This window comes from Oenanthe melanoleuca, chromosome 2, assembly GCF_029582105.1.
Source record: "Oenanthe melanoleuca isolate GR-GAL-2019-014 chromosome 2, OMel1.0, whole genome shotgun sequence".
Lineage (NCBI taxonomy): Eukaryota > Metazoa > Chordata > Aves > Passeriformes > Muscicapidae > Oenanthe > Oenanthe melanoleuca.
The window spans coordinates 124,744,799-124,771,350 of NC_079335.1; the positions used below are offsets into that span (position 1 = coordinate 124,744,799).

Sequence of the window (26,552 nt, forward strand, 5' to 3'; positions counted from 1 at the left end):
GCATTATTTTAAGTTGGTCTTATATGAACAAGAAAAATCTTAATTTAGAAACCAAGATTAATTTTCTTCTCCAATCCTAGTGCCTAAAACTCTTCCTTTATTATTTGAGTAATCAAGCAAGATTCCATAGGAAAAAGAAACAACTATTCCCCAAATTAAACTATTTCATCTGCATACCTCATCTGATGACAGTGCTAAGGAGTGTGAGAAGCCTGGTGTTTTAGGTTCTGCTCCTAAACCACTCAAATCAGCTGAGCTTGTGCTGCTGGGACTGAAATCATCGTTGAATGTGAAATTCTGTGGAGAAAAAGAGGAGTAAGGATGAACAAATTGTTATCTAGGTGCGTCTAAAAGGGAAATTTGCTTTCTGTCTTCCATGTTGGCATAGCTCAGGAGTGATTTCAAACATTTACCAAACCAATCACAAGATACATGAGGAAACCTATTGTTTCACAGTGTTACTATTTACAGAATGCACAGTATTTTTACCACTCTGTACTTCATGAGACACCTTTGCCAGCTTAATGCCTCAATGAATAAAAAGGTGTCTAAAAGCAATTTCCAGACTCTTAAGATGCTGGCTCTCATCCTGGAGCTAAATTACTGTTTCTGCAGCTTAATCACTAGCATTTACTGTCCTTCAAATACTTAGGAGAAGTGTAGCACAGGCAGTAGCACAAAGAGTAGGACAGAGAATTAATGAACAGAGAGAAGTGAAAACTCCTATTGAAAGAGCAAGGAGAATATCTTGTGGATACACTTTTGAGTCCCAGATAAACTCCCTGAAAAGTGAAAGGATCCTCCCTCTTTGCCTATGACTTTAGAAAAAAAACTGAAAGTAAAAAATATCTTTGGATATTGAATATTATTTACTGAACTAATAACCATAAATCAAATTCTGTTTTTTCTTAACAATGCAATGAGACATATCACATCTTACAGCAAATAATAGCAAAAGCAGGCACATATTTTTCAGGAATATAACAAAATTACCATTAGAATAAGACAAAAATTAACAAGTAATTCACACTAGAGGGAGAACAATAAAAAAACCAAAATATATAAAAGATTAAGGACACCATGATATTCCATTTAACTTGAATACACACCTGACAATACACCTGACTCTACTCTCTACTCCAACACCTAAATGAATATCAAATCAAATTCATCCTTGACCTTTACTTTAGAAAGTGAAACAAAAAACACTAAAAAAAGTTATTCTTCTATCTGCTCCCCTCAAATACTTGACCTGTCTTTCCTGAAGACATGAAGACTTACAAAAATACCAAGTGCTGGTCCTCTTACTTTTGCTGGAAATCCAACTAAATACTGGTATCATGCTGTGCTTTGAAAGCCTGAATAGCAGTACAGAAACTCTTAATTTAAGAGTCTGTGAACTTTACAGAGAACATAAGAATACTTTTGTGACCATTTTTGTCTCACCTACGTTAAGAATTCCTGTTCTGTTTTTCCCAGCTCTTTATAGAGGAGAAGAAAATCTAACCAGCTTCCTTAGCTGTTTCCTTAGCCCACACAGCATTCTTAGGCCAGAAGTTCAACAGCTCTACCTCCTGTTGTGTGAAGAATATATCTTTCTTTTTTAAGTGCTCTGATTTTTATTTCACCTCTATTTTGTGCAATCTTCAGCTCTACAATGACAGCAGAAATGCAAGACAGCCAAGCCTGGTAATAATTAGGATAGCTCCCACAACCTAAATCTAATACTATCTAAAAGGTTGTGCTTTTTCCCTCACTTGAAAACTGTTTTTAAATAATGTTTGTTTAAATATATATATAGAATTTATAGGTCTAATTTTCTTTTCCCTAAAAGAGAAGAGGTAAGCAAATAATTTCTGTTCAGAGATTTCATTGGTGGTCCTCTCTATCAATCTGATTTGGACTGCTGTAAGCCTTGTTTTGCTCTCCCTGCCAGGTAACACAAGAATAGCCATGACCTTGTACAGCACAGAGCCTAGTGCACAGCAGAAGTAATGTATCACCAGCTTTTGGCAACAAAAAAGTAAGAAATGCCTGTGCAAACTGCTATTATGAACATGCATTTAGTGGTAGAAGACAGAGAAATGAGATTTCTGATTCATATTCCTATACAAAGTTGAGAACCATATCTGCTTCTTTTTACCAGACCAATATAAAAAATCAACTGCTGTAAGTCATAGGAAGTTACAGGCAAAGAAATATTTTCCAGAAGTGAAAACAAACATGAAAAAGCTAAGTATATTACTATAAAAAAGGGTTATTTAAGGATTTTTCATGCTGAAACATTCATGCACATAGAAAGGAATCACACAGATGTATTAAACTGCAGTATTTCATATTTACAGTTCAAGCATCTTCATACAGAGAATTAAATCCAACATCCAGCATGCATGACAAACAGATTTCATTACTGGGGGGAAAAAAGCAGATGACTGACAGCATACAGCATTTCTTCACTTGCAAACAGCTCATTTGAACATGGGTATTCCCACTACCAGTCCTGAAGAATGAAGAAAAGATCTATAACTGAATACATGAATCTAGCATTTGTTCAGTGGATCCAAATGCTAATTTCCACTAGCACCACTTGCTTTGTTATGGTACAGCACACCACAGTTAGTTTACTGGGATAATGTACATCAAGACAAAGTAAAGAAGGTAGACCAGGGAATGGTACAATGACAGATGTTCCATTTGGATGGGCTGTTACCGTACAATGAACACCATGCACTGCTTATTGGAGTAGTCACATATTGGCCTGTTCTTGCTTCCAGAATCACCAAGCCAATTATGCTACTCAACACAGTGGGAATAAGGTAGTTTTTATTTTCTACCTTTGACCCTTTTTTAGCTGGGCTTAAATTTTCAGAGGAAGGTTCAGTTGAGCTGGTAGGCGACGGCAGGTTGCTGGAAGAATTGGATCCCTTGCCACTCTCTCCATACCATGTGAATGGTACACAGTGTGGGAGAGAGGAGGATCGCTCTGCTAAAGATTTAGTGTTTGCTGATTTCTGCAGCATCTCTCTGACAGTCCTGTTCAAGAGAAAGGAGCAGGAATATGCATTAGATTATCAAAGAAGGGGAAACAAAATGCCACAGAGGCAGTTAATTGTAAAGAGTGACATTCCCTGTAGCTGTGACTAAAGAGCTGAGTGGCATGCAGCAAGTAGGGGCATGCCTGAAATCTATCAGCAAAAGAAAAAAAGGGTGCCCTTTTGATTCTTTTTCTGACTCAAGCTTTAAGGCAACATACACCCAGCAAATGGAGACAGATGCCAGCTGAAAATGCCTACACTCCCACTGTATGGATGAGAACCAGCTCCTGTCAAGAAGACACACGTCATGTTTGTGTATTTCTGAGCCCCACTGGTACCTCAGCATGGTTAAATCATTAGACTCAGCACTGACCCAAGTGGGCCCTGGTTCCCAGAGAAGATCTGTCTTGGGTTTTGAGCACAGGCAGAATGAATCAGATGCATCTGTATCCATCTATGGAGCTGTTTCTTTATTACAACAGCTAAATACACATGAAGTACCATTATCCTGCTTTTAAATTAATCAAATATTAAAAATATTGATATAGAAAAATGAAAGAAACACCTATGGGATTTTATCAGATTCTCTCTTCGTAAAAACAAAGACTGTAGTTATCAAGGCAACACAAATCACAGGTAACACTTATAAATAAAAATGTCCAAATTTTATTTCCTAAATATATCATTAGTACAGTATGTAAATTAAAAATAATTAAGCAAAGTGTCTGCCTCCAAGAATTTATGCATATGTCATAGAATCATATTATTTACAACAACATATATATTACTGTTTCAGAGCATTAAAATCCCACTGCTCTTAGCAGCTATGTATAAATGGGGCTTGGGTAAATCTCCCCCAACACCTATCTTCTGGACAGCTGCTAAATCATTATTAACATAATCACTTGACCACATATTTTGTGAAGGCTCTTTTCTGTATGGATGAAAGTGAAGGTGTTAAAGGACTCCCACCTATGGAAGCAGAAGGAGAATCCTACTCCATTTAGCATCTAAAAGAAAGACAGATGTATCTGACCCAGTCCTTCACTTCCCTCTCACCCTCTAATTTTGCTTTAATGTAGAAAGTAAATACGAATGTTGTTGCCCAAATCACCTAACTTCAGGCAGAGAAATACATGCTCCTTACTTAAATGGGGCATTTTTTCATATCTGTAGCATTAGTGGTAGTTTCAGGAAACAATTTGGGACTTTGTTTACACATCCCAAGAGCTATTTTCTGGAAATGGCAAAATAATGCATGCAACACCCATCTGACAACGTGATTAATTCTGCATCAATCAGTTGCTGTAATGGACATAATTATAACAGGATGCTGTCTTTTCATCATCTTCCTTCTTTCAAAGAGCTTGTACAGATCTGGACTTGTACACACAACATCCTCACATTTCTTCTGAGGCAAATTCTTTGGAGTTAGTAACAAAAGAAGTGGTAATGGCTGTTTAAAAAGTTATGCTGAAACAGTTACACTCCAGTTAACAGAGGTTGAGTAAGAATGATAAATGCTCACAAATTCCAGCTATGAAAGCAGTACTAAACTCTACTTTTAGCAACTGTAATTGGGATATTGAACTATATTACAGAAATATTAAGAGACAACACAAAGAATTATCACAGATTTATCAGAATTATCAGATTTATCATATGGACTAATAAGCAACTGATCTCTACACTGAGATTTGCTCTCTCTAAGGAAGACACCTGTGAGATCTCACAAACACCTGTGTTGGCATAAGGGCCATTCAAGTTCTTACAAACAAGTATACATTCATTTCCCCCACCCTGTGGCTTGGTATCTAAATGCTGCATGATGTCTATCACCCTGCTAAGGGCACTAGCTGCCTTGCAGCCCCACAAAGTGCAGAGATTTGGCTTTAAGAAACCTCTTGCTGTCACTAGGGAAACCAGCAGTGAGTATCACACTCCATGTCAGCAGCGAGCAGACACACTGGGACAGGTTTATGACACCAGCAGAGAGGTGATGACTGCTGCCTAAGATCACTGAAGATCCTGCCAGATATTTGCAGAATACAAATGTACAAATGTATGCTGAGACAGAACACTGCACTTCAGCACAGTGTGCCTGAGGGAGCAAGGAAGGTTTCTTTTGCTTTTCTGATTTTATGGAGCTACACAATGTACTTGTCACTGTTCTCCATACACCAGACTGTCAGCAGAACTGCACAAATGGCTGCATGCTGATTTTCCACCACAATGCTGTTTTGAATAGCATTCAAACTTTGCTTTCTTCCAATAGCTCTTTTATCATGTATGTTTTTTTGCACTGTTTTACGTGCAGAGTTTTTGAGTTGCTATGTCCTTTCTAGACTTTTGGAACATATTAAGTTTGCTTAGCCCTCCTGACTTTGTATTTCATACCTGCAACCAGGTATCATGCTGTGATCTTGTCAAGACTCATAGGTATGTAAGGATAGGCCTTGTAAAAATCTACAGATTACCTCCTATCATTGTGAACACTCATTTATTTATTCAGAATTCTGATGCTGGTGATGTTGTCTCATCAGATCTCAAAAGGAATTCACAATTCCTTGCCTACAAGTTGTTGATGTGACATGCAGTCAGCATTTTTCCTCTTTTTCAATTTAAGATGTTTATCTTCAGGAAAAAAAAAACCCTTCTGAAAACATTCCTAGTGTGGGTGCTGCAAAGCTGCAGTGAACAGCTGCTGCTCAACCTCACCCCCAAGGGCTTTAAAAAAACAAAAAGTGAAATTGTGTCAAGGTTTCTGGTTCATGGATATTATTAACTGGCTGGATGCATCTTGTAGGGCTGCTCTGAAAATCTATTTCTGCAAATCCCATTAGTGGATGCAACAGCAGCAGTGATCAAGTTGGACTTGATGATCCTTGTGAGTCACTGCCAGCTTGAGAAATTCTATGATTCTATGACATTATAAACCTCCAATTATCTTTAGATTATACGTTAGCCTTTTGTGAGCCAAGGAATCGAGGTTTGTAAACTCAGGTTATCTCAAAGCTTAACACTTATTTATGAAGTCAGTGGGACTGTTAATACTCCATCTGCTAGGATGATCAGGTTTTTCCAATGCTTCTGGCACACAATTTCTCACATCCTCAATCTCTCAGCCATACCTACTGCCACAGGTCACCCTAACAGCTTCTTTCTCTTTCCGCTTCTTGCCCTTGCTCGAACTCCTTCTCAAGGGAGCCCTACAAGAATATTAAAAACATCAGGAAACATCTTAGAAGTTTTACTTTCAATCCTTTTAATGAAGAAGAAAATGTATTTTAAATAACAAAATGCTTACCCAAGATCTGCAAGTTTTCGCTTTAGTTTTTCTGTATGCCCCATAGTAGGGCTAGTTGTTCTTGCTGCCTGAGCACTTGTGGCACCATCTAGGACACATTTGTACATGGAAGAATGTACATTATTAGTTTTAATTGGTACTTTCCATCCAGAACACTTTGTGTGTCTTTTCATAATTAGATACCCATACATGAACATGTGTGTGAGTACACAATTTAATTAAAATTCTCATTTTTAGGAAGATGGTGTGAACAGGAATAAAAATAAGTAATTTCTAATTCAAAAATACACAAAAACTTAATTAAAGAAAATCAAAAGTTAATATTGAGTTTTAATGCATACATAATAAATTAAACAACAAAAAGTATTTATAGACAAACATTCCAGTGAATCCATTTTTAAACTCAGCAGTAGTTTGATGATGCTTATTTTTAACATAATTCATTTGTTATATATCCTTTACTTCCAAAATCATTCCTTAATTTTTTTTTCAATTTTGGAGCCAAGGGTACCTTTATGATAGACATGCTATGAAAGAGTTAATCAGTTTAGCCCAAACATCTTTGTTAAACTGAACATGTAACTGAAAATCTAACCATTCTGAATTAAAAAACAAACAACAACCCTCCCAAAACCTCAAAGTAGCTTAGTTAATAAATTTGCCCTGAGGTATCTATCAATTTTTGATCTCTTCTACAAATGCTATTAAATCCTAAAGAGGAAACAAGCTGCAGTACCTATAAAGCCAGAACAATGAACCTGAGTCTGGCAAACATCCTGTGAAATCTATATGGAAGCTAAAAGAAAACACATAGCAGTTTAAAAATTCAGATGCTGTGACTCTTAAATATAAAGCATGTTCCCAAATACCCTAGAGGAAGCAACTGAAGGTCAGTCATTCATGTCACTTGTGGTTTGGTGGCTTTTGCAATGTGACCTCAGACATACACAACTTTTAACTGAAAGCACTGCTGCATTTGTAGATTTCTCCTAGTGTTCCTGACTTAAACTGAACCCTGAAATTAACCCAAAGTAACACAGCACTGCCACAGGACAGTCAACTATGTGTATAGAACATTGTGCACTGCTTTGTATATCATATCTACCCGAGTTTTCATTTGAGCAAAAAATTTAATGTGCAATTAAATGGTTCTTAAATCCTTTGAAAAGCAGGAAAATAAGCCTTTTGCAATAGCCACACTCTAAAAGCCATGCTTTTTCCATCAATACAAGTCCTTATGGTAAAAAAAATTCAAATCCAAGAACAACTAACAAGTAATCTCATTCCAAAAAAGCAAACAATAAAAAGTAATATGAAGAATGACAAAAGCGAGGTGAAGTCTGCAAAGAAGAAATCTATTCCCCAAAGAAACTGAGAACTGCTGGCAATGCAGACTTGGCATCAACCCTGCATGTGCACACTGCTTTACCATTTCCTCTTACAGTTCCTCTTTCACCTTTAATGCACACTTCTCATTTAACCACTGCCAAAATTGTCCCAAGAATTAAAACTTGCAACATTTATTTTCGTGCTAGCTATTCACAGGCAACCAAGGCTTCAGGGCAAAGGGCAGTGGTTTTTTTTTTTGAGAAACTTCTTAATGAAAGTCAAGAAATTATAAAGTACAGTGGTTTGTGTTGGGAAAATAATTAAAGCATTTAGTAGATGGAAGTTTTGCTGTTGTAGTAGAAAAAATAGCCTGGAAAGCTCAGTTGGAATACACAGCAGGTACTTGGAATGGCAAATTTCTGTTTGAGCTCTTACATCCCTATGATCCCCTCCCACACAGCTGGGGCCAGGCAGGGCCCTTTAAATAAAGATGACCTTTTGAGGAAAACATTTGTGCTGGCTATGGGACATAGTGGAAAATGGACAGGCTAGCTCCCAAAACCAGCTTCAGTGGCAGTGTGGATCTGAATTTTGCATGCAGGAAGTACTCAATGCTTGCACATGGCAGTGACCAAGAACCAGAGCCATGGGTGCCCTGCCTGGCAGGAGGGGACTTTGGCCACCCTGGATGGGTGCATCTTCCCCAGCTCCTTGAAGTTCTTCAGAGAAGGTAAGGGAAAGCTGGCTTCTCAGAACAAATCACACAGAAGCTCCAGCTGCAGTGATGTGTGGCTGATGGATGTGAAGACACCTCATCCCCTGCCCATGGGCACAAACCCTTGCAGCAGCCTCACATCACTGAGCACTGCCCACCACGGTCACCTCGCTGCCTTATCAAAGGATGATGCTGCACAAACCAGGCTGAACTGAAGAAGTTAAAGTCATGTACACAAAAGAGCTGTGGTTAAAAGCTCATCATTTTACAATGAAACTGATCTCATGCCACTTCAGCCCTTCCCACAGCACTATAGGATCTCACAACAAAAAGAAAAAAAGACAAATGTGAGCTTGCTAATGCTCACTGCTATTCTGCTACTGAGAGACTAACCCTTGGCCATGTGTGTGTCCACAGAGGTGCTCTCTTTCCATCTCTAAAAAACCCCACCTGAACACACAAAACAAATTCAATGTCTTTTTTATTATTTTCTGAGCTATATGAGTTTAACAGCCAAATTATCAATCATTTAAAATAGCATTGCTGCAACACTTGTTGCCAAACAACTGCTCTAGTAGCTTTTTTGTAGAACATATTAAATATAGTTTTTTCTACTTGAAGTTGTATTGCTCTGGTTAATTCTAATTTATTACTCAGCAGAACCTGGACACACCCAAAAGCATTGGTTGTTTACCTAACAATGAGGAAAGCATGACAGCAATATTTAGACAGAGATTGTTCTCCAGAATTAAAATGGAAAGAGTGGTACAGGGGGTGGAATGCAATGCCCTATTCCTTGCACTACAAGGTTAGTTCCCACAGATTCTTTAGAAAGATCTTTTCCATACATCAGTTGGAAATATAGGACTTAGGACTTCCCTGCAAACCAATCACACATTCAAGCTGAGTTTCTAAAGTCACAATCTTATGTTCAAAATCTTATTTTTACTTGCAAAACTCAAATATTGAATTTACATTGGAATCCTTAACAATTGAACCTAGTTACAACTAGCAATTCCAGAACTCATGTAAAAATTCTTGCAATATATTAACCTATCCTAAATTCAGTAAAGTTTCATAATGCTGTCTTTTATGAACCTCTGTGAAAGCCCTGCATAAAGATGAAGAAAACACAGGGTTTAAATCAGTAGCAAGTCTTTTCAGATACACAAACACAATCTTCAATAAATTGTTCTTTTCAGTTAACTCAAGCAAGCCCAAGTCTGTTAAGAACCTAACTAGACCTCCTCCTGCAAACCTCACTTAGGAATAATTTTCTATTATATATTTTAGCTTATCTGACAGTTTCAGAATGCAAGTTGCATCGCCAAGAATGCTGAAGGGCTGTCAAATGTTAATTCTGACTTTGAAATGCATCTGAAAAGGCCAGCTCAGTACCCTGTGACATATCATATTGTTTATTCTTATAATAAACTGGTATCTGAGACATATACCTGAGCTACATCTGATTGCATCCTGTTTTATCCACCTAGCATTTCAAGAATCTGAATTAAATTAGTTACAATGAGGCCAATCTCTTCAAAAAATACTTTTTTCTAGAAATGAAAAATCTCCAGGCACTAACCTCTCATTTAAACTAGACTTTGCCTTCTCTCAGCAATTAAAAGCTACAATCTGTTGTTCTTGCTTTACACTCCTTTCCACACCCTCCAAAAAAATCATCTAGCAGTGCCAAAATCACATTATTTGAGTAAGTACACTGTGTTAAGCATGTTTCTAATATGGAGGTGTCCCAAGGTCAAGTAACTTTTTTTTTAAAAACACAATACGTTTTCCTAAAGGCAATTTCCCTGTTTTTCTCAGTTCCAAGAAAGCCAGAAAAAAAAAAAATAAAGCAAGCAGCTCCCTCTCCCATTTTAAATTTTATCCTTTTCTTATACCATCATACAAGGTTATTTTGAAGTTTTTGACTTTCAGGCAGGCAAAAGAAACTACAAGATGATGACCTTCTAGTTGCTAAGGTACTACTGCACAACAAAAGGTAATAAAGTAGATAGCTGTTAAGTGAGCAAAATGATGCATCAATTTATTGTAAAAGAAACAGTAATACCTTTATCCTGTAAAATATTCCTGCCAGCTGGGTGATGCAAAGGAGATGCTTCAGAGCTGTGCCCAGATTTTGAAGGAGAGGAAAGTGGAGTGTCTCCCCGAGCATATGGGGAAAGGACACCTCCTTTGTGGTGCTGTTCTTCTTCTTGGTTTGCAGTTAGGTTGTCAAGTGAGATTGCTGCACTGCTAGCCACGGGGGAGAGGGAGGAAGCACCAGAATCTGATGCTGGTGAGGATGCTCTCATGCATAAGGGCAGTGGTGATTTTGAAATGTGCATGGGACTACTGTAACTGTGTGATGGCTGTTGGTATAAGAGATTATAAAGCAGGTTATACCACTTAGTAAGCAAACAGAGCAAGATTTACTTCGAACATGCAATTCTTTTATTCATTATTTAGCTCTCTATTTGTATGAAATGCTGTAACAGTTCAAGGCATTACCCTTTGATTCCACACACAGTGTTGTTTATTGGTATTTGCTTTCAGACGAAGTCAGAATAGCACAAAACAATGAGCAAATATTGTACCAATTGTGATAACAAATTAACAAATAAAGAAATGCACATTTCAAGCTCCTTTTACCTCCTACATAAATGAAAAGACCCACTCTGTAATATAAAGCACATATACATCAGAAAGACCAGGATTCCAGTTAAAACACAACAGAACCAAAACCAGGAGTCTGACTCAAAAGCAGACCGGACTTGCACATCACTCAAGGACATTCACAGCAGACTGGCCACAGAGGAAAATATACTGCCTGTGCTACAATGAAAGGATAAAGACAGGGGATGCAATGACTTACAGGGGCAATCTAGCACTCCACAGGAAGCCTGAAAGAGAGGGCAGAGTCCTTCTCACCTTCCGTTCCAGGCTGTCCTCCCCATCAGTTGAGCTGATGCTGTCGTACAGCCGCGTTCTGGAAGGTCTCTGCCGCTTGTTCTTCACTGAGAGCTGGGCTCGAGTCCTCAGTGCTTTGGAGTCCAGCCTCTCTGTTTCTGGAACTGCTTCATTGAAATCTGTAACAAAACATGATTTGAAACTGTTTAACAGAAGGATCTTTCCTTACATTTTTCTGAGAAAAGGAATTGTACAAACAATTGCAAGTACACGCACTTTGCACAGAATCACAGAATCATTTAGGTTAGAAAAGACTCATTTTTCTGGTACCTGTACCTTCATAACTCCTATAGTACCCCCAGAAAAAGTTATTTGCATAAATGAGTTTATCTGTACAGATTCATCAAGGGAATCAACTGCAGGTATTTAAGAATTCAGCTAAGTATTCCCACTGTTACACAGATGACCACACAAACCCAGCTGTACCAGCCCAGAAAGTAAATCCACTTAGACTCCTTCAGAGTGAGTTGCATGTGCTTGGCCTGCAGAGAGTTCTCCTCCACCAAGGCAGAAACATCATTGTGTGATACATGAAAACTGAGGAAGTATTTAATATAAAAATCAGAACAATGAAATCATCTTACTTGCCTGGCTTCAAGGACACCTGACTCCTGAATGTCTTGTGAGTAAAGTACACTGAACACTTCATATATGATTTGCCTCTACAGTTAAAACTAACATAGCTGTACTTAGCTATCAACCATCTACTTGAATACTGAGTATTGCAGCAAATTTAACATTTTACAAAGCTGCACTGAGTGACTAAGACTAAAAACACTTTAAAGCTGTTTTTTTTTTGTTTTATACCACAAAAAAGAATAGATTCTTACAGTTTTAATAATTCTTTTTTCAACACTCACAGTAAAAACCAAATCATAATCTATTGGATACATTTACATGTCTATATACTGCATTCAGAATACACTAATTAATTAGAATATGATCTTACAGATATTTTTGCTTTTCTTCTATGTGTAAGAGTTAAATTTTACTTCACACAATACTACAGAATAATTAGCAATGTCTGACTTGGAATGTTGCTTCTGCCCTAAGTACTCCACAGGATAAGTACCCACTGTCATGGCTTGAAGTGCTTGTCTTTGTTCTTTCAGGTGTGCACACTTCCATACATCCCTCTGTTTCACTGCTGAAATTATGCAAACTATCAACATAGGACAGCAATATTCACAGAAGTGCTCATATGGGCCTTCTTAAAGCAAGAGACCACCTGAGCCTGGAGCTTCCTACTTCCTCAGCCCACCTTGCCCTGCTTTGTGCAGGAACTGGGCTGCTGTCAGAAGGTCTCTGCCCCAGCCACATGTGCTGCCACCCCCAGTCCCAGCTGCCTGTTCTGCACAGAGTGGCTGGCCCTCACAGCTCCCAGCAAAACCCCACAACCTCACATGATGCTCTAGCATTCTCCCAACCCACTGGGGTGTCTGGAAAATCTCTCACATAAAAGTCATAATAGTTCTTATTTCACTGCCATTGTCGATGCAATAAGATTCTCTTTCATCAGACCTCCAACCACTTAACTCCAACGTTCTCCCATCTGAACTATTTCAGTACCACTGTGAAGCAGGAAAGAGCTTGCCTGTACTCCCACTGTGACAAGCTGAGAGAATTTAAAATCTGCTTCTGTGAACTGATGCACAGACACCCAGAAAAAAGACACCCAGAAAGTGCAGCCACAAAGTGGTTTGAATGGGCACTTGCACAGAGATGCCAAAGTCTGAGACTGTCAAATTTAGCCTTAGCTCTGAACTGTTTAGATTTCAAACCACTGACTCCTGCCAGTAAACAGCTTGATTGTCTGCTGCAGGCACAGCTCATGATCACTAAACCAGAAAGCTACAATGCACTTCTGGACTCTCAGAATAAACCAGATATTCATAAAGGAAACACAATCCGTAGTCTAGGATTCCCTGGCAAAGCAAAGGAAGAATTATGTGGGCCATAGTAGTTTTGATTTTCTCTTTTTGACTTGCACTGATGTTACTGGCAGCCCCTTAAGCTCAGGGTGAGGTTAGGTTACAGCAGAGGAGTCGTGCAGTCTGGCAGGACCCTGAACACAGCCAGAGCACCGGCAGTGTCAGGAACTGTTATGCTCCAATGTTTGCAACCACCAGGCTGCACCCACTGCTTCTTCCCAAGTCTCTCACCATGCAAAAATGTAATAAACACCTCAGATCACACTGAAACAAAAACAAAAACACATCTGATACCATTTTAATTAAAATACTGTATTTTTACATACCCTGATTTTTTTGATGTAAGACAGACCTACAACCCTCTAAACAGAATTGTGGGATGTGGCTGCCTACATGCAGTCCTACCCCAGGAACTTAATGCAGAGGTTTGATCAAGCAGCATGTGTTATATTTGCCAAACATGAGTCAGAAAAGAGACTGGAGCACCTGAGTGAATGCCACAAGGGCACTGGGCACAACCCACAGCATCCAGAGGACTCTACTCACTTCCAAACCATCATGGACAACTCCCCTGCCCTTTACAACTCCTCTGCAAACATCTATGGGGTGATGGTAAGATCTTTTATTAAAAGGTTTAAACAAGAGTAATACAGACATGTAGGCTCTTTGCAGAGTTAGTATCTCTACTTAAGAGTCTGATACAGACCTCAGAAACTGACACAGAATTTACTGGAAAAGGTATATGGGAGTCAAAGAGTGCTACAGTGTATTTAAAAACATCCTTATTTTTAAAGAGAAGGTTTTCTTCTTTTGTTAAAACCAAAAATGCAGCCTGGAATCTAAGGTATAACTATGCTGCTTCTGCTTTCAAAAAATCATTGCTGATTATCTATTTTTCCTAGCAAATAATTTGTGTGTGCATTCATGTGCCTAAACTTGGGTGTTTAAATTCAGAGATCATCTAGTCTAACACTCAGAAATAATTTACACTGGCAACATTTCTCCAGGAAAACATTTTTGCAATGAAAAAAGGGAGCTCTCTGAAAATTTTCATGCAAATGTATTCATTACAAAACATAATTTTGAAGACTGACATGCAGATTTTTAATGCTATACTAAGAACTTCCACTTTTTAGAATTAATTTTACAACTATTTCTTTTACATGTAGAAATTCCTTGATTTTAGCTTTTGAGCCATAGATATGTTAATATTGTTACAACATTAAATGTAAGCATCATTTTTCTGAGTCAAGTGAAGAAAACATACCTTTCTCTCCTGAAAGAAACTACTGAAAGGATTTGTGTTAACAGCACTGCTGAGTATTAAGTGCTATTGTTTTATAACACTTACTTAGCCTCTATGGCAGAAATACAGACTTTCTTCATTCTGCTTTTCTGAACTTCAGAGATTCCATTACAATTAACAACTGACAGAAAAAAACAGGTTGGTGAAGATTTGTGGAAACCAGTTGCACAAGGTCTGCATATCACCTAATACCATTTCAGCAGGACAGCTCTTTTTTATACACATAAATTGTGAAAAATGTAATTAATATTGATTTGTAAGGCAATATTGTTGGGGTTCACACATGAACTAAGTGCTAAAATATCGATTTTAATAAAACACCTCTGTGCTTGCTAGAAATTAATTTATTTCATAATATATTGCTTTTTTTTTTCAATGGAGAAATAAATAGTATTACAGTTTCTAGGAATCCTGGGCTGCATCAAAAGCAGTGTGGCCAGCAGGTCAAAGGAGGTGATTCTTCTCCTCTGCTCTTGTGAGACCCCACCTGGAGTGCTACATCCAGCTCTGGGACTCCCTGCCTAAGAAAGGAAATGGAATGGAGGGACCAAGTCCAGAGGAAGACCATGGGGTTGATAAAGGGACTGGAGCACTCCTCCCTTGAAGAGAAAGTTGGGGCTGCTCAGCCTGGAGAAGAGAAGGTTGTGCAGAGACCTCACAGCAACCTTCCAGCATCTGAAGGGCCCTACAGGAAGCCAGAGAGGGACTCTGTCAGAACTGCAGTGACAGGACAGGGAGTGATGGCTCAAACTGAAAGAAAGGACATTTAGGTTAGATATGTGGAAGGAGTTCCTCACTGTGAGGGTGGTGAGACACTGGAACAGGTTGTCCAGAGGAGCTGTGGCTGCCCCATCCATGGAAGTGTTCAAGGCCCAGGATGGAGGCAGCTTTGAGCAACCTGGTCTAGTGAAAGGTGTCCCTGCCCATGGCAGGGGGATTGGAACTAAATTATCTTTAAGGTACTTCCAACCCAAACCATTCTATGATTCTGTGATTCATATGAGTTATGGTTTGCTTCAAACAAACCTTGACTTAAGCCATCCAGGCAGGTCACTTGCTTAGTATCTAGATTTTCCACTGGATCTCCTCTAGAAACTTCTCCAAACGATGTCTGCCTTTCAAAAATGTTGTTGTTATTGTTAACCTGGCTTCCATTTTGCTTCATTAGCCTGAAAACTTCTGCTTCCAAGTCTTGTATCTGAAAGAAATACAATGCAGTATTACCAAAATATTCACCCCAATACACCTTCTCCATTAGAGATGTTATTTTTCCAGAATTGTCTCATTTTTCAAATATAAGAGTAAATGCTACTCACACGAGCTTGTAAGCCTTGAACCTCTACAAGGTGTGCTTTCTCCAAATCTTCTATTTTCTTTCGTTCAGCCTCCTGGCGTTTGATGAAATCAAGTTCTCTTAGGGGAAAAAAAAAAAAAAAAAAGATGCACTTGCTGTCATCAAAACAATCAGAGTGAAACGAAAAATAAAATGTTTTGCTACTCATCAGAAAAATCTGTCCTTAGAAAATAATTTATCACTTACTTAGTAAGAACTACGAAACTGCAATCAGGACAAAACCCTAAGCAATCAGTCTAAATGAATATCCCAGGCAATGATATAAAAATGGCAAGACCAATTTATGTGGAAAAAGAAATTCTCAGTTCTTACTAATAATCAGTTAAGTCTGTTTCTTTCTCTAATCTGTGTTTACAACAAAAACAACATAGTTTAGTTTATGCTGTTGTCTGTTGTAGGACATAGAGCAAAGTTTCTGTTTTACTAGAGTCTGACTATGCTCCTTCACAGAAAGGACAACCTGCAAGTTTGCAGGTACAAATTGAATTTTCTAAAGGAAACCTGTTAGGTCAATTAAGGAGTCTGAGGTATTGAAAAACAACTGACTAGATCTTTTACTAATATGAAGCAGAATGTCAATAGAAAGCTATCCAAACTCATTCTAGTGACTTGCCCTATCTCTTTTTATTTGAATATCAAAGAAATTTGTGACAGAAAGCACACAGGATGCAAACCAGTTTTGGAACAGTCACGAAATTCCAAGATAGGTAGTGACAATTTAACAATCTAACCCCCTTTTTAATGGGACAGGATATTAATTTCCACAATCCCAGTTATCACTTGGCACTGCTTTATGTCTTTGAGTTTTCCTCTTTAAATAAGTATATTTCAGCAGAAAATGAAAAAAGCTGCTGCCAAAAAAAAAGTAATATGGGGAATGGAAGTTCTTATAGAAATGTAAGATGTTATTATTCTTGCTAGCCACCAGGGAGAGGGGTGAAACAGAGGGGGCCAGGAAATCATCAGTGAGCTCAACTCAGCTCAAACATTCTTGGCATCTACAAGAAGAAGAAAAATAAAATGTAAAATGTAACAAAACAATATTCTTCTTGATGTTACATTAGTACACAGCAGGAAAGAATCCAGCTGACACAATACCCATATAAATTGCAGGAAACTTTGCTAATCATAAGCTTACTGTGATTATTCTTAGTTGTTTGCAATTACGTTGAGCTATCTCCTAATTCTGAAACACACCAAGCTGGAATATTACAGACTAAGTCTTTATTTAGGTACAGTATGACTACAGCTTGAATACTAGCATTTTTCCATAATAAAGAGTCCATGCTTTGAATGAATAAAAAAGTGAAAAATAGTGTTTACCTTACAGATGTTTAACAGTGGGTTTCATATTTCAAAATATATCACATACATATTTTCTATCTGGCCACTAAGTAATTTTCTGAGCCTGGTGTAGCTGCTTACTTTTGCTGAAAATCCTTGATTAATTTCTTTGCCTTGTTATACTTCTTCTCCAGAGCCTGATACTGGCTTTGCGTCTCCTTGAGGTGCTCATTCACTGTGTGACACAGGGTTTGTGCCTCAATCCAATAACTCTCTAATTTCATCATCCTTTCCTTATTCTCCTCAATGTTCTGCTGGAGTTGGGTCTTCTCCAATTCCCACCTCACCTTCTCATTCTCAGCAGCCTGGAGCTGAACAAAGGAGTGGAGATGCAGTCCATTAGAAACAGCAAATAGTTTAGGATTAATTCAAACAACGCAAATAGAGAGAATCAGTAAATCAGTTAACTATGACAGTAATATGCTAGCAGTGGGAACAATGCTCCAGGACAAAGAAAACAGACTGATACATGTATTATTCTTCCTCATAAAACCAAGCAGAGTTTTTGCTCAGTGTTCCAGTGTTCTATGCTTGTCTGGGTTATACTAACCTATTTGACTGGCTGACATTTAAAAATGTCAATAGTGGAGTACTCAGGCAAACTGCAGGGTTAATCAGCCATCACATGGGATGTGTTTTGCTTTGTGCATGTGACTCAGGTGCTATAAAGCATTCACACACTTTGAAAAAATGATGACATTTCTTATTTTGGGAAGGGAGAATTTGATTTCCAGAATTTCTTTTGTGCTAGGGTTCTCATTTCCTAACTGAAGCTACCTGCAGGTTTCAGTGTTTGGTACTGGATAAGGATAGGGTTATACAGCATCTTGTGTGATGTACCTCCTAGAATTTTGTGAAAGAAAATGCCATAACATCCCTATTTATTTATCAAGAGTTTTGAATTTGTTCTAGGCAGTTCTGCTAGCATCATGGATGACACACACCGAAAAAATTAACTTGTTTTCAGTTTTATCAGTAATAAACCTAAATTAGTCACATTTTCTTCAGCTCTATTGAAAAGATGAGGTAAAAAGGTCCAACACTAAAGGCACATTAACCCTAAAATTTTGCAAATGGATTTGCACAGATGAATGTTTACACCCACACACTGATGCCATCAAGTCAATGGGCCTTGGCACAATCCCAAGGGATCGACAGAGTGGCTCCAATTGCTAGAATGGAACTGGAAAGCAGAGGAGATTTTTGACTTTCTGGACTGAGACAGGACAACAGAAATTGTCCTTACAGTTGCACTCTGAATTTTTTTTTTAACAGTAATTTATGCAGATTTGATAAGCACTATGCAAAATACACAGGCAGTGCAAATGCTGCTGGAAAGAAATAATAATCTAAAATCTTTTTCTGAAGTACAATTTTCTCTTTTTCTTATTTTTATTTCCTTTAAAATGTAATCAAATTCAAAGAGAAGGATGTCATTATAAAACCTAGTATTGCTGAACAACTGAATAATCAGATAGGTTCCCATAAAGGTTACCCTGGTACAAAAAAAAAACCAATTCTTTTTATTGCTGTAGCAAATTTAATTTATTAAATAGCAACTGATTGTGAGATAATGTTTTCTTTTAAACTGATCATATTTTTCCTTCCTAGACTATCTTTTAAAAAGAGCTGAAACAATATGAAACAACACTTTTTCTTCTGTGTATAGAAATAATTTCTATTAAATACCTCTAAACAAACCAGGTTTTTAAAAAAGGCCGATAACGGAAAATAGCGTAGGGATACTTTAACATCACTGGTAAATAAAAAACCTACTAACTTCAACTTGAATATTCAATCCAAATATAATTTTAAAACCTGAAAAAATGCATCAGAATTTTAAAACTAGTAATCTGCCATTTAGTCATTATGATACCCCTTAAAACATGCTTAACTGAAGCTACAAAAGTTGCCACTTTCTTTTAATAGCAGCACTTAAGATTTTTACTTGAAACTTGGAATAAAGAATATGCACCAAGACAAGATTTAGCTGAAACACTGTGCTTCTTAATCAGCCTTTAATAAGGATGTTGACTTCTCCACCCACATGAAGATACATCTTCAGATCTGATTTCGCATAAAGAAAAATAACATCACATATTAACCATATATTGATTCTTACCTTTGTCTTCAGCTTCTGAATTTCAGCTTCTGTAACTGCATGTTTGATTTGCAACTAGAATTGAAAATACAAAATAAACAAGTGAAGTCACAGAGAGTACTCCGGTATTTTTAAAGCCTGTGCTGCAAGTGGAATACCTTATTACACAGCAGAAGGCCCCGAAGAGTGCTGCAGTGCAGTAGATTGTAAATTAAAATGTCTAGCTTGCAAAATGACTCAGACTGTGCAACCTAATTAAAGATAGGATGCCGTCTAACCACTCATAATTTGAAATCAGAACATCCAATCTGTTTAGCAAAACCAAATGTCTTATGTTTTTAAAAAAAAATAGATGTTATCCTGCTGGGCTTTGCTTTCCTCTGATGTGAATGTGAAGTATGTCCCAGTGCTGACAGTCCCACTGCACTGATTAAAGCAGGCACATTACAAATAAGCAAATATGGAAATAAGTGATTTAACAACTCAAGAAGTCAGGAAAACCTTGAGGGAAGATTCCACACATTTACTTCATGCAAGAAGAAAGGTAAACTGATGTTATCCTTCACCAATAGCTGCAGTTACTCTGCTCAAGCCAGCTAATCTCAATTGAGAGCAGTTACACAGAGAAACTGTAAATAACAGCAACAGCATTCAAGCAACAAAGCAATTGCAAGCAGATTAACAGCCCAGGCAGTGTGCTAAAGGTTGTAGTTATATCACCAAGCAGCCACAACAACAGGGCATCTGTACAGGGAAAGGGTTGGTGTGGAGGACCTGGCATCCACCTGCACACCTGCTGTGGGATTTCTCCTGTACTAACCTACACTGGTCTGCTCCTGTGAACAGTCACTACTGAGTGTATTAGGCAATGTCCTGAAACACCTGTAGTTTTACCACAAAGGTCTGCTATTCACAGGCTTCAGGAACGCTCTGAACTACAAATTGAACCACAGCTTCAACAGCATAGCCCTAATCCAAATGGAAATGACCATGCACATGTACCAATACTGGCCTGCACCCCAATCCCTGCTGCTGCACTATTTAAAGCAGGCAGCATGGACAAACCACTGACAGGCCCCAAAACCTGACACTGAATCAATAACTTGGGTATGCTGGGTATGGAGCTGAGGGCAAGGGCAAAACGTGAATTACTGAGCCAGCACTGCACTGGAGATAAGGCATCACCCATTATTTATGAATAGAAGGAATAGTTATGGGAAAACATGTTTTACATGCAGGTTACTTCTTTGACAAGACAAACATGAACTTTTGGGAATAGCTGATGCTGAGCTAATAGAGTATATGAGGTCATTGTGCTGAACCAGAAACTAACATTTCTGGTGAAGCAATGGCTACATTCTTGAAGAAGTAGTTGTTAGTAAGAAAATGTGTAAATTAATCAAATGAGAAGTTCTTCTGGAAGAGAGGAATAATTTTTGAAGTAACAGGAGTTTTCACTGAGCTGACCAGTACAAGTATCTCTGAAAAATTCCAAGTTAATTTAGAAATTCCCTTTTCATGAAGTCTCTTGAATGCCCCTTCTTGTGGCCTAGGAAATGCACACTCTCAGATGCAGTTTGGTTTGCATATCAGTCTTAATAAATCTAAATAAATCTACTCCTCTAAGGTGGAGAATTGCTCAATTTATGTTGGACAGAAAAAAGGAGATGCTGATTCACTGGCTCCATTTAGGAATATTCTTTCCAATGCTCATTTCTCAGTCATGGTCTCCAGAGGAGGCTGTAAGAACTTCTCATCCCCATGTCATCTGTTACTTACACTCACTTTTTGACTTTGCACTGAGAAGTGTTATGACTCTACATGTGCTCAGTGGGAGCAGATGTAAGATTTCATTTCAAATGAAACCAGGCACCGACTAGAGCAGCTTGCAGAAACACAGGTAACCCACCCATGGACCACAGGGCTCCTGGGGAAGTGCCACAGGGGAGCAGGGCCACTGCTCCAGGATGGAGAGGTGCCAGAGCAGCTGGGAACAGGGCACTTGGAGCTTGCCAGTGAAGCTGCTGCACCTAGTAGCCAAGAAGCTGAGAAGGACATATACCTTTTTATATAAATATTAGAGGAAAAAAAGAAGATATTTTAATTAGCATTTGCAAGAGGCTACTGGCAATTTTTGAGCTCAGTCATTCAAGCTTCTGATCTACACTTTTCAGAGACTGAGAACAGTTTTTCTCCCTATTGAATTCTTGTTAATAGTGAAAAATTATTGAAAAGCTTTCTCAAAACATCATGGAGTTTATAAAATGCCCAACCCTTTGCTTAGTTCTGCTACACTGTTCTGGGATGAGACAAAATCAGGGGAATAATAGATGAGCTAGATTTTCCCCTTTTCAGACTTAATAATGAGATTGAAGAGCCAAGACTCAAAGCCTTAGGCCACCCCCTGACAGTCCACTCCCATCTCTCCTAAAACCCCACAAACCCATACAGAGCACTTAAGGAGCTTATTATTATATACAAATAAACTCCAAATTGTTGCATAAATGCCAATCTGCTCAGGTACATATGGTTTTTAACAGTTATTTTTGTGCTCTCAGTTATTAAGTTTAAAAAAATGAATACTGAGTACCCAGTCAGATCATTGAATCAGTACATGGTACAGCAGATCCCACTGAGGCAGAAGAAAGAAGACATTTTTCTGCTTAACAAAAAATGTGTAGCTGGATATGTACTTTTTTTTTTTCAAAAAAAAGGAATTAATTATGTCTGTAGAATAGATGAGAAATACACATTTATAGGTTAGACTAAACAGGCAAGATCAACTATTTGGCAAGAAAATCTGGACTCCATAGCTAAAATTTTTAAAGAAGGATCAGAAATCTTTATTCCATGTCCTATTTAATGACAGACAAATTCTTGGCAGATACTGTTTTGTACTTTTTTTTTGGTTTTTAAGTTAATATAAAATCATGAAGACTTCACTTTAACAAAGACATTATGAGTATTTTTTTGGCACATTTCCTATTCAAGTATGTCTTGAAAAGCTGATTAATTTTCTACAAAATAATGAAACTTGTTATAAAAGGTAACTTTCAGAGAGAAAATGGATTGAATTAATCAAGACTGCAAAAGATAGAATGGGATGAAAGTCTAGCAGATGTTAAAATATCAGGAGTACACTGGGAAGGAAAGCATGCAATAGAATCTAACAATCACCTTGACGATTTTTATGTAATATCATTATATATTTTTTGCATATAATAATCATCCATTCTTGATATATATCATTAAAACATGAAATAATGAATTCTTACATAAATTTCCCTTCTCCCTAAAAATCTTGTCTCTCTTCAATCATCACAGTTAAAATAAAGTTTCTAGCTCCTTCTCTCAAAGCAGTTAAGAAAAATAGTCGTATTTTTCCTGTTTTGCAGCCAAGGAAACAAGACTTTCAGAAGGACTGTGATTCACCCAGGAATGCCCATCTCTCTTCTGAATTTCATTCCAAAAGCAAGGCATTTTAACTAAGAGTGCTCTCAGAGTATGGGAACACATTTTTTGTTGCAAAGACTGAATTCTACTAATTAGGTCAAACTATTATGCTTAAAGATTATGTCCTACCCACTTGCCTAATACTTTCATTAATCTCTGGAGTAAGAACAAGAAAGAACAGTTATTCTTTAAATACAATTCCAGAAAACACTGTGTGGGCTTGTGCAGTGTGACCATGAACAAGTCCTCTAGTGTTGAAAGAATTCAGGGCAAATACCAAGAAAAATACATGCACTGACTCGGCATCAGCCAATAAAATGCAGCTGTGTACTCTTAAAGACAATCAGTGAAACAGAAGTGGTGTGCTCATATCAGCAGTAACTGTGTGGGCTGCTGAAAGAGTCCACTCAGACAGGAGCATTTCATGTTTTCTTCTTAGGCTCTCATCTACACTTACACTCGAGTATCCCAAACCTTCATCTGGTCTCTAGAACAGCGTTTTAAGGACATAACAGACAACAGGTCTGCAAATAACTTCAAATCAGCCTGGACAAGCTTGAGTATGGCAATAGCCTGAGTTAATGGAAGCTGTATTCAAGCAGAGATTTAAACTAATTTATTCAAAGGTGAGTTTCCTGCCCATCACTGCACTTGTGTTTTGCACTGCCTTGGAAAACTTGCTGGCACACGGAGAGTGGCAGCATTTTCCCACTGCTTTGAGACTGTATTTCTACATATGATGCTAAGTACTAGAAAATGAAGTAAAATGTTTTGCTCATTCATGTAAGACCCTGAAACTCAAAATATGGAGTGAGAAAATATAATTTAAGTAATGTAAAAAATTTTCAGGAACCAAAAATGAATAACAATAGGCATCCAATGGCTGTAAGGGCTCTCAGCAGAAAAGGAAAAGAAAGACCTGTGGCTCACTACTGACTGATTACTTTCCACACACGACTCTCACTAGAGGGTAGTAACAATATACAAGATAAAATATCTGGTTTGAGTGATGGCAAGAGGATAAGTGGAGAAGAATAAAAAGAGAGTCCTGGTATTTTAAAACTCCTATCTGGGTCCAGGTTCTGTTGCTTAAATCTCCTGTGAGATTTTGGCTACTTTCAACCCTTCCATCTTCCTGTGTTTTAAAAAAAAAAAAAATAATTCTTTACTGCCTCACTCAGCTTAAGTACATCCATTGCTTCATATCTTTATTTGCATGAGAATTCAGGAAAACTTTAAAAAGAAGCCACATCAAATGCACAGCCTAAAATGCAGGAGAAATGTTCCTCTGTACTTTGGTATGTAAAATTATATTAATTCCATGAACATCACAATACAGGTAGATGCTATACTCCCTAACTATAAACTTGGCTTTGGTGAAACTTTAGTAAAATGCCATCTTGAAGTATGGCTGCTTCCCCAATAGAGCATCTTCCTAAACACATGGCCAAACATATGACACAGCTGTACACTGATGAGTTACTGTGTAAGGGTAAAGGATGAGTTTCCCATGTCTCTCTTCAGTGAAATTTAACATTTCTCGTTTGGTTTTCCCTATCATCTTTTATTAGAATCTTACAAAACCAAAGCAAACCAAACCAACCAACAAAAAAACCAACTCCAAACCCCAGCATTCTGCTAGCGATGAATTAACTCGCATGTTGTCTGTGCTGTCAAACTAAGTGCTGAGGCAGAGTAACTCCTATATTGAAAAGTTAATTTATAATACCCTCATCAATACAGCAGTCACCTGAAAGCTGATGCCAAAATATCTCAAAAGGACAGTTGTTCTTTCAAGCAAAAATTTTTAAACAATTTCAAAGTACTAAGCATACAAAAACCACTCTACTTTTCAAGAGAAAAATCCCAAGCCCTGAGCACTGAGGGAACTAAAAATTGGGTTGAGTATTTTCTGATATATAACTTACTTCTTTGAATTTGTGAGCAAGTTTGCTGGTGTCCACATCACTGGGGGAGAACATGTCATCATTTTCAGGGAGATCGAACACTTCAATAGCCATGTCACCTCCTGGAAGGACAGGTCCCATGTCTTCATCTTCTTCATCTGTAGCATATTCCCCTGTCTTAATTTTATAGCATTTAAGAAACTCCAGTTACCCTCTTATTATGCAGAGACTATTCAAAGAGCAATTAAGATACTGTGCAATCACAGCATTCTGCATACAAAAAAAGTTATATTTCTCTTTAGCTATAACCCCAGTACTGATGAATTCTACCAGATAAAATGTAACTCCACAGTAGTATTTCAGTACATTAAGAGAGAAAACAGTATCTTAAGCACTAATAACTCAGTTCTCAAGCACTACCAGCCCTGTATTTTGGTGGTTTCATTCTTTTCCAAGTGAGACCTCTTTTCCATTGGAAGAACTCTCCAAAATTATTTCAGACTTAACAAGGAATCTTTTCCAAACATAAAAAAAGCAGAATACAACCAAAAGGATCTTGATTACTCGTTAGTAAAGTCATCTGGATGAAATAATTCTCCAGTGATATTTCATGCTGAATTTGAAAATTCATTGGTTTGTTCTTTATAAACAAATTAATGCTAGAAAAGTCACACCCACGCAGAAAGACAACAGCAGGAAAAAGTAACCGAGTGTCAGAGACAAGTTCAGAGTCTGAAGCCAGAGTTTACTCAATTTTCACCCTGAAAAGCTCCTTTGAACTAGTTTTGAACAAAAAATGTGGGTGTTTCCTGGGCTGGTAAACCATGAGCTGCAAACAATTTGCTGACAAAACAGAATTTTGAAAAATTTGTGAGCTGCAATCAGTATCTCAAGAACAAACAAAATAAAACAACATTATTGAAAAGAAAAAGTTTGCAATATTGAACCCCGAGCTGCCTACTCAGCACATGTCTGTGCTCACCTCTCCCCACCCCTAAGGTGAATGGCACCACCTTGCTGCTGCAGGGCTCCCTCTGGAAGCTGGAGTACAGGCTGTATGGATCACAAGCAGCCTGCTGGCTGTGCAGATGACTCTGCAAGCACATTCTAAAGCCAACACTTCCCTCAGGACCACATCTGGATTTGTAAGGTTTGGGACTAAATAAATACATGGAAAAGGAAGGGCGGGGGGACCAGTGCAGTCTTTTTCATGTTTATACAGTAACACCACCAAAATTTTGACGAAACTATTCAAAGCTTCTCTACATGAGCTTTCAGCTCCTGAGATGAAACATGTATTATTATTAGAAGTATATTCCCCATAGCGCTAAAACTGTTTATCAGTGTCATTTTTGTGACAAAGGGACTTCTCAAAACAAGAAGCAAGAACTCAGATGTTTGAACAAAAGTTCAAACCTCAGCTTCCCACCTTAATTCAGTTTCTCAGCTGTTGTTCAGGCTTATGTGAATCTCTTTCACCAAAAAGCAGTGCACAGGTATACACAGACAGCACATAGAATCATAGAACGGTCTGGGTTAAAAAGAACCTTTAAAGATAATGAAAAACCTACATTCTTCATTCTTTTAACCACTTAAGTTTTAAAAAACAAAGACAAAACTCACAGAAAGCATAAAATAGTCCTGTAAAACTTTATGATGTTGAAAGAACTACTAAAAAGAAGGTAAGTCCCCAGCATGCACATCCATACTTTAATATGGTCACTGTAAAGCAAGGCACATTTTTAGTAAGTAATTGCTGTCTTTATAAATAGTGACATATTCTCCAATGAAATAAACAGT

The 26,552-nt window shown here is 37.8% G+C and overlaps 1 protein-coding gene across 5 annotated transcripts in view; it reads right to left on the reverse strand.

The window, feature by feature from the left end:
• PPP1R9A (protein phosphatase 1 regulatory subunit 9A) overlaps positions 1-26,552 on the reverse strand; it is a 127,435-nt gene that overhangs the window by 9,207 nt on the left and 91,676 nt on the right. For 3 of the 5 annotated variants that reach the window (XM_056485754.1, XM_056485755.1, XM_056485752.1), the window contains exons 7-17: positions 24,774-24,929; positions 19,414-19,467; positions 17,373-17,602; positions 15,910-16,006; positions 15,620-15,791; positions 11,318-11,475; positions 10,458-10,758; positions 6,343-6,430; positions 6,167-6,244; positions 2,835-3,033; positions 178-297 (exon numbers count right to left, since the gene is read on the reverse strand). In XM_056485754.1, the coding sequence (XP_056341729.1) occupies positions 178-297; positions 2,835-3,033; positions 6,167-6,244; positions 6,343-6,430; positions 10,458-10,758; positions 11,318-11,475; positions 15,620-15,791; positions 15,910-16,006; positions 17,373-17,602; positions 19,414-19,467; positions 24,774-24,929 (1,653 nt within the window). The remainder of the gene's footprint in view (positions 1-177; positions 298-2,834; positions 3,034-6,166; positions 6,245-6,342; positions 6,431-10,457; positions 10,759-11,317; positions 11,476-15,619; positions 15,792-15,909; positions 16,007-17,372; positions 17,603-19,413; positions 19,468-24,773; positions 24,930-26,552) is intronic. The other 2 variants (XM_056485757.1, XM_056485756.1) reach the window with 1 other exon arrangement.